General features: G+C 32.4%; 1 protein-coding gene across 1 annotated transcript; it reads left to right on the top strand.

The window, feature by feature from the left end:
• Nucleotides 1-5,787: 5,787 nt before the first annotated feature.
• On the top strand, nucleotides 5,788-8,188 carry LOC133701285 (zinc-finger homeodomain protein 4-like). Its single transcript, XM_062125149.1, has one exon. The coding sequence runs from the start codon at nucleotides 7,016-7,018 to the stop codon at nucleotides 7,856-7,858; it is 843 nt and encodes a 280-aa protein (XP_061981133.1). The 5' UTR covers nucleotides 5,788-7,015; the 3' UTR covers nucleotides 7,859-8,188.
• Nucleotides 8,189-8,417: the final 229 nt, after the last annotated feature.

The raw sequence follows: 8,417 nt of genomic DNA on the forward strand, positions 1-8,417 counted from the left end.
CAAAACATGGACAGCTTATCTTGAATACAAAAGTTCGGAAAGGCTGAAGAGATCACTCTCAAAGCCATATACAGAGAATTTGGGCTGGCAGTGATTGAGATTGATGGATACAAATGTTCCTCCCCCCAAAAGCAAGAATTTTTCGCTGTGAACATCTTGAGATTAATTGTGATCAATGAACGATGTGCCATCAACACCACTTATTCTTGTGGACCCTTTTCCCAGTGCCATAATTAAGCCTTTCACCTCGCTCTTAAATCAATTGCAGTACATGATGTAAGAGAACTGATGGTGTTAATTGCATGCAATTTGTCAATCCATGTTACTTGCAGATTATACAAGATGTTTTGGCGATGAAAAAGCAATTCTCTTCTTGCAAGATAATTCATACACTAAGAAAACGATAGTATATAGAATAAAGAAAGGCGAAAAAGAAAAAGTAGCAGTAGTCATGAGGAATTACTAGAACAAGGGACAAGAAAGATAAAAACAAAACAAAAATTAATAAAGAAGGATAAAGTCTCTAAATGTGCTGTGGATTGTAGAATAAAGGCAGGGATAATGAAGAATAAAGTGACTCGGATAATTACATTTAATAAAGGTGGGACTAGAATTCATTTTTTTCCTCCATAGTACGTAAAAGGTAACCAATATTATATCAAAGTCATAAGTATTATAACATATATTCTTTTCTCTTTTTTCCTAAACCCATCCTCAACACCAGAAAGTTACCTTCAATTGTGACATCTACAGCTAGCTTTGCATCTTGATTTTAACCATTTTTTGAGGGGAGTAATTAACCGTTTGAAATAGGGAAAAACGTACATGTGTTTAATTTCAATATAACTAGATTATGACTTTACAAAAACCCAGAAAGATCCCGCAAGCTGTCGTAAGAAATAAAAATTACAGTGATTAATTACTATTTTATTAACTGACCAAGATAAGAAAGCAGTGGTTGAGAAATCTTATAATAACCTAATGAATGATCACTTGATTAATTAATGGAGAGTGTTTTATGTAGCCCAAGGTGATCATCTTGCAATTCAAATGCCGAGCTATTAGCTAATTGCCCCACGTGCATCAGTGAAATCTTTGCATGAACATGGTATATTTGACCAAAACAATTTTAATTAATTGATACAGGTCGTGATCAGTTTGATCCAATAGATTTGCTCTATAATATATAGTTTTTAAAAAGATGTTTTAAAATAATGATGGATCTTTTTGCTTCAAACTAGGGATGCTTGAGTTCATGAGGTATGATTACAAAAATTCTTCTATAATTTTACTTTTCCTTTATAGTTTTATAAATTATATTTTTTATCATGTACATATCCTCTGATCGCTCCCTCCCTCCCCACTAATTAAGAAAAATTGGCCTTCTAAGGAAGCATCGTTGTTCATTTGTTGAGACCGCACTACTACGGGAACAAATTAATATTGGCATGAGAGAACACACTTAATTGATTTATTTTTTATATATAGTTATAGTGTTTCTCTCCGCAGTAATTCTGCCCGGTGAAGCATCACAAGACCACTACTAAAGCCTTCTATTCTTAACCAAGATGTAATTATCACGCTTTCATCCCCTCGAAAAAAGCCTTATTTTTACCCTAAATTTTTAAAATTGAAAAGAAGGGACTGCGAAGTAAGGGATTGGTTGTTAGCACGCAAATGATAGGGGAAAATTAAATTTAAAGAATCCCTCTCCAAACCTACATACACATCACATATATACACAGGAGAAAATTTGATAGTAAAGTCACTTTCATGTCTTTGAATATAAATCATTCACATGAATTGCGTGACAATGTTTATTGTCGAAATTAATGGGACAGTTGTTAAATTAAGGTAGCCAGTGACTGGTGAGATCACGTAAATGTGCATGCCACAGAAGAATGAAGAGCAATTAATTCACATAAAAGATGATATATTTTCAAACATCCTCCTGTTCTTATTAGCAAAGAAACCAAAGTAATCTAGCACCGGAAATTTGATGTAGGGTGTTTTTAAAAAAGTTTTTTTAGTTAAAAATATATTCAAATGATATTTTAAAAATATATATTTTTAAAATCAACATATTAAAATTATCAATTTAATCCTTTTTAGATAAAAAAAAAGTTTACATTAAAATAACTTTAAAAAACAGTTCCGACCACAAAAACAAACACTACCTTAGTAATATTTTCCATAATAAAAGATATTTTTCCCACATTAGCATAGTAAGACAAATTGTTTCTCAAATTAGCACAATTAAAAAAATATTTCATACACATCAATCATGCATGTACCGCATTGCGACCTATTAAGACGTGCATGTAGCAAGTGTACATCCACAAGTTGTGCATATACTACATGTGTCACCACTGGTCCCACATATAGTACATGTGCATCTTAATAGATTGCACATGAGTACATGCATGACTTTTCGATTAATTATTTCAAAACCAGTTTTCTCTTTCTTTTCTTCTCTTATTACTTCTTTCTTCCCCTGCCTTCTCCCTCCTCCTAACATCATCCCTAACTCATGTCACTTGATCTCTTTCTCAATCATATAAAATAAAATAAAATAAAAACATTTCTCCCTTCATCGTGATATATAGACCTCACTTTCCTCTGTCTTTCTCTCTCTCCATCATTGATTCTCTCTCTAGCCATCCACCCGCAGCAACCATTGATCTCTTACCACCATCATTACCATCGTCGCCGCCACCCACAAGAGCCCTATTTTTTAACATGTACTAAAACTCTTATTTATATCTTATAAAAGATAATATATTCTTTTCTCATATATTAGGTGATTTTTTATATATATGAGGGTTGGAGAGCTACAGTCATAGTTCGTGATGCTACTGACAATACTGTGTGGTACTTTCAATACTTAGTTTTCATCGTGTTGTTCTTCTCTTGACAAGGTTAGGGAGGCTCAACATTTGAAAAATACAATAGAAGAGGATGAGGTTGTTTATCATGCACGACAATAACATGTTAGTGGTTCTGATGGTACAGGCCCATCGATGAGTTAATTTGTTGGATGTAGTTATGTTGTTTAATTTATAATTGAATTGATATTGTTTATTGTAATGAATTGTTTTGGTGTTGCAATTAAAGTTTTTTAACTATGGAATTACTTACTATGAAAATAGGTTAATTTTTTTAAATGATTGTGTTGAATTTGTTGTGATCAACAACTTGTTGGCTTGTGTATGCTACATGCATATCTTAATAGGTCATGTATGTAATACATACACAACTAGTGTTTCTATGTTAAAGTGAAAAATATTTTCTCAACCGTGCTTTTGGAAAATAATTTGGCCTATTATGCTAATGTGATAAAAAAAAAAAGCTCAATAAAAGATGAGATGAAAAGGGCTGAAGCCAAGGCATGTTTATATCATATAATTATAGGCACAAAACTAGCTCCATCAAGAATTGATGGGATTAGCCTTTAACTTTTTTTGGTGATATATAGAGGATAATAGATCATTGGCCATCACTACGTTGTAGGTTGAATAAAAACATTAACATAAAAAATAATATCTAGACATTGGTAATGTTTTTTTAGTAGAAAAAAAGAATTTTAACCATGTAAGGATTGTTTCTATATGACCTGGTCGATTTGATGGATTCAAATACAACCTAAACAACTAGTAAAAAAGTAGTTTGACCTAAAATAAATATTCAAAATGATGATTTTTTTATAAATATTAAGACAGTAACATATTAGATTGATTTGAATCAACTTGAATTAATATGCTAATTCACATTACAAGTTATGAAACTATGAGAACACCATAGAAAGAAAATAAAAAAAAATTATGGAGCCTAATTTCCAATAAATTCAACGTTGAATGATGATATTGGAAAGAAAAAAACAATATGAAAAGGATAAAAAAATGACCTGAATCAACCCATGTTAACCCCAAATAGAAAGCAAATTGAAATAACTAATGAATCCTAATTCTCAATCAACACGGTGTTAAAAAATAAAAATGAAAAAAACTCAATTAAACAGAAGGACACAAAAAAAACAACTTGAGTTAACTCAGGTTAATAAATCAAACATGTGACCTGATTTATGAGACGAGGATAGCATTATAGAAAAAAAACTAAAACAAGTCACGAAACCCAGTTTCTAATCAACCTTATATTGAAGAATAGAATTAATTACAAAAAAAAGTCAATTAGTAAAAGTGAAAAAAAATTCTATCAACCAAGCTAACTTGTCAAACTCATGGTCTGAGTCATAAGATTATGATAACCTCATAAAAAAGTAAATTAAAAAAATTTATGAAGTCCAATCCACAATAAACCTAATATTGAAGGATGAAATTGAAATTGAAAAATTAATTAAAAAAGTACACAAAATAACTCAAATCAATCTGAGTTGACCTACCAAACCCGTAACCCTAATCACGAGATATAGATAATCTCATAGAAAGCAAATCAAAACAAATTACAAAGTTTAATTCTCAAACACCCCAATGTTGATGGATAACATTGAGAAAAAAAGTCACTTAAGAAGAAAAAAAAATCAAATCAATCGTGTTAACCTGTCAAATTTATGGTCCGGGTCATGAAATTGAGAGAATCTCATATAAAATAAAGTAAAAGAATTACGAAGTTTAATCCCCAATAAATCTAATATTGAAAGATAAAATTGAATTAAAAAAAAAGAAATAAAAAAAACCAAAGAAGGAGGGCAAACTATTCTAGTTAATAGTGATTTTGAGGAAGGGTACAATAAAACCCCCTCCTTTTTTAGTTTTTGTTAACTAGATAATTGACACACTCTATGTTGTGGATTATATTTAAAAAAATTATTGTAAAGAAATATTTAGGCATTGTCAATGCTTTTTCTAGTAGAAAAAAATTAAATCTTGTGAGAATTGATTTGATGCGATTCAGTTACCTTGGCAAGTCCAAAGGTAACTTAAATGATAAATAAAAACATAGTTTGAGTCAAAATAAATATTTAAAATAAGAGTTTTTTTAATAAACATTGAGACAAAAATATATTAGATTGATTTGAGTCAACCCGAGTTAACATGTCAATCCATAAATAAAGTCATGAGATCATGATAACCTCATAAAAAGTAAATTAAAATAAATTATGAAACTCAATTTCCAATAAAACCAATGTTGAAGGATGACACTGAAAAAAAACTCATAAAAATAACCCAAGTCAACCCGATGTAATCTATTAAACTCGCGACCGGGTCATAAAACCAGAATAATCCTATAGAAAATAAATTAAAATAAATTATGAAGTTCAGTTCTCGATTAACTTGGTGTTGAAAGATGAAATTAAAAAAATCGATTAAAAAAACGACTTGAGTCAACTAAAATTAACCTGCCAAACCCGTGATCCAAGTTATGAGATGGGGATAACCTCATAAAATATAGATCAAAACGAATTACAAAGCTTAATTCTCAGTCAACTCAAAGTTGAATGATAAAAAAAAAAAAAAAAAAAACTCGAGTCAACTTGTTAAACTCGTAGTCTTCATCATCATTCTATGATAGTCTTATCAATATTAAATTGAAAAAAATATAAATTTTAATTTTTATAAAAATTAAAATTAAAAAATAAAATTAAAATTAAAAATATATATAAGAAAACAAATACTATTCTAATGCGAGAAGAGTTGGAGTAGAAACCCTCCAAGTTTTTTTTTTAATTAGTGTACAAAGAGATTTAGGCTAATTTATTTTGAAGAATAAACATTTCTTTTCATAATTCTTTTTTTCTGTGGTTCTCTCTCCCTTGTCCTCTCCACTATCTGACACACTGCTCTGTATATGGCGTAAAACCTTGATGCCTGATAGTGCAAGCAAAGCAAAGGAAGCACTCCACCGTTTTTGTTTTTCTTTTATTTATTTTTTTAATTTCCTTCACTAAAACACACTGTATTCCTCTTTGTCAGTAAAAATCTGCTTTTCTCTCTCTTCTCTCTTCTTTTTGCCCCTCAACACTGCTATAAGCTCCTTGTTTAGTGCTTGCTTCACTAGCAAAACCCACCCTTCAAACTCTCTCCCGTCTTTCTTTCTCTCTTCTCCTCCACCACCCATTTGTTACTCTCTTTTTTCCTGTCCAAATTCTCTTCTTCTTAGCCAAAACCTTCTTGTTTCCTCTACAACAACTGTGGAAAGTGTTTAAGCTCAGTGTCATCAAATTAGACAAGTTCATTCTTGATGGTATCTTGTCTTCATATTCTTTAAGCCATTTCTATTTCTAGAGCTAGAAAAGAAATAAACAGGGTTTCCAACTAGCTGCCATGCTCAATCATTTTCTTGTATTTTAGGGAGTGTTTGAGTGTTGACTCTCCCTCTCTCTCTCTTTCCCACTTACTTTCATGAATAGGGAAGGATATGTGTGGAGAGAGAAAGAAGTTATTTTGATCATATTGGTTTTGCCAGTTCCTGAGTCTACGCTGTTACTGAATTATTCTGCTTCTTTTTTTTTCTTCTAAGTTGACCATAGAAGTGAAAGTGAGATGGGTATTCATGAAGGTCTAGCTAGGTGGTTAATGAAACGTCTGTTGCTTTGAGCTTTTTTTTATCAAAAGATTGGCCACTGTAGTCTTACCTCATCATATAACAACCCCCCACCCCATCAAAGCAACTGCAACTCAATTGCCTCAAGAAAAGTCCAAAGCTGCTATGAATCCTAAGATTAGGTCTTTTTTTTCTTATATACAACTGATCTTTTAGTTTTTGAGGGGGTCAATTTGCAAGAAAGAGGAGTTAATTTCTTAGATAAATATGGTGTCAAGAATTAATAGGTTCTATAGTTTCCTAGTTAGTTTTTGTTGCTTCTAGAAAAATAGACGATGCCACTTACTAAAAACCGCCTACGATTTTAAGAAAACAGCCCGCTTTTTTTAAAAAAAAAAATTCTAAGCATTAAGCCTCTCAATTCTGCTTCCTGTCTGGTTCTTTCTCTTTTGGTCTCCAAACAAACAAACAAGGCACAAGTGAAATAATTACACAAAAAAGGGAGAGGAAAGAAATGGAACTTTCAAGTCGTGAGGGGGAGATCCCCATTCCATTAAATGCATTTGGCGGGGGTCATGGGCACTTGATCCAATACGATCATGCTGCAACCCACAACCACATCATCTCTTCCACGGCACCCCAAATCCCCTCCAACAATGGCCCTTCCATAACCACAGCAAGTATAGATGATAATCATGTGCCTTACAAGAAAATGGTTAGGTACAGAGAATGCCTCAAGAACCATGCAGCTGCCATGGGAGGCAATGCCACTGATGGGTGCGGTGAGTTCATGCCTAGTGGTGAAGAGGGTAGCATAGAAGCTCTCACTTGCTCAGCCTGCAATTGTCACAGAAACTTTCACAGAAGAGAAATTGAAGGTGAACACACCTCATGTGGAGATTGCTACCATAATAACCCTCATTTCAACAGGGTTGAAAGGAAAGTTATTTTAGGCCACCACACGAGCATTTTAGCTCCTGGAGCTTTAGGGTACCCTACAGCCACTGGTACTCCAGTACCCTCAAGAGCAGCAGCACCCTACCATCAAATGATAATGTCTTACAACATGGGGTCGCTTCCTTCAGAATCTGATGAGCAAGAAGATGGGGGTGGAGTGGTGATGGCCCGGCCTGCACAGTTGATGAAGAAAAGGTATAGAACAAAGTTCACACAGGAACAGAAGGAGAAAATGCTCAACTTTGCAGAGAAAGTTGGGTGGAAGCTACAAAAGCAAGAAGAAACTGTAGTGCAACAGTTCTGCCAGGAGATTGGAATCAAGAGAAGAGTCCTCAAGGTTTGGATGCACAACAACAAGCTCAATCTTGCCAAAATGAACCCCTCCACCACTACTACTTAAAAAAATAAAAATAAAGAAGATTAACCCTAAACATTGCCATCTCTCTCTTAATTAGCTACATTTGGTTTAACCCTACTTGTTACTTAGAAGTAATTACTCTGCTACCACACTTTCTTTCCTTTCTTTTCTTTTTTTTGGACCTGTTTCTTGAGTTCTCTTAATATTTACTACTAAGTAATAATTAGATTGGTTGTGTAATATTGTTAAGTAGTTAATTTAGGAAAATTGGGGTTTATTGGAGTTACTGTCTGAGTGTTTTTAGTATGTATAAGTGGATTGCAAAACTTGAGTCTTAAGTTACTAATCTATTTAATGATCTTTTTATCGTAATGCAGTCCATTACATGGATACAAGAGCTTATCAATTAATTATCTCCTTCACCATCTTTATTAATTCTAATTATATTAAGTATAATAAGATGGTTACACATAGATTTACATACACTTTATATTTATCAATTAATTATCTCCTTCACCATCTCTATTAATTCTAATTATATTATAGTGAGATGATTACATATAGATTTACATAAATTTTATATATCAAATATAACATAAAA

This window comes from Populus nigra, chromosome 8 (genome assembly GCF_951802175.1).
Source record: "Populus nigra chromosome 8, ddPopNigr1.1, whole genome shotgun sequence".
NCBI classification, from domain to species: Eukaryota; Viridiplantae; Streptophyta; class Magnoliopsida; order Malpighiales; family Salicaceae; genus Populus; species Populus nigra.

What these genes read in the sequence shown, in the direction of transcription:
- LOC133701285 (XM_062125149.1), top strand. Translation starts at nt 7,016, where the DNA reads ATGGAACTTTCAAGTCGTGAGGGGGAGATCCCCATTCCATTAAATGCA.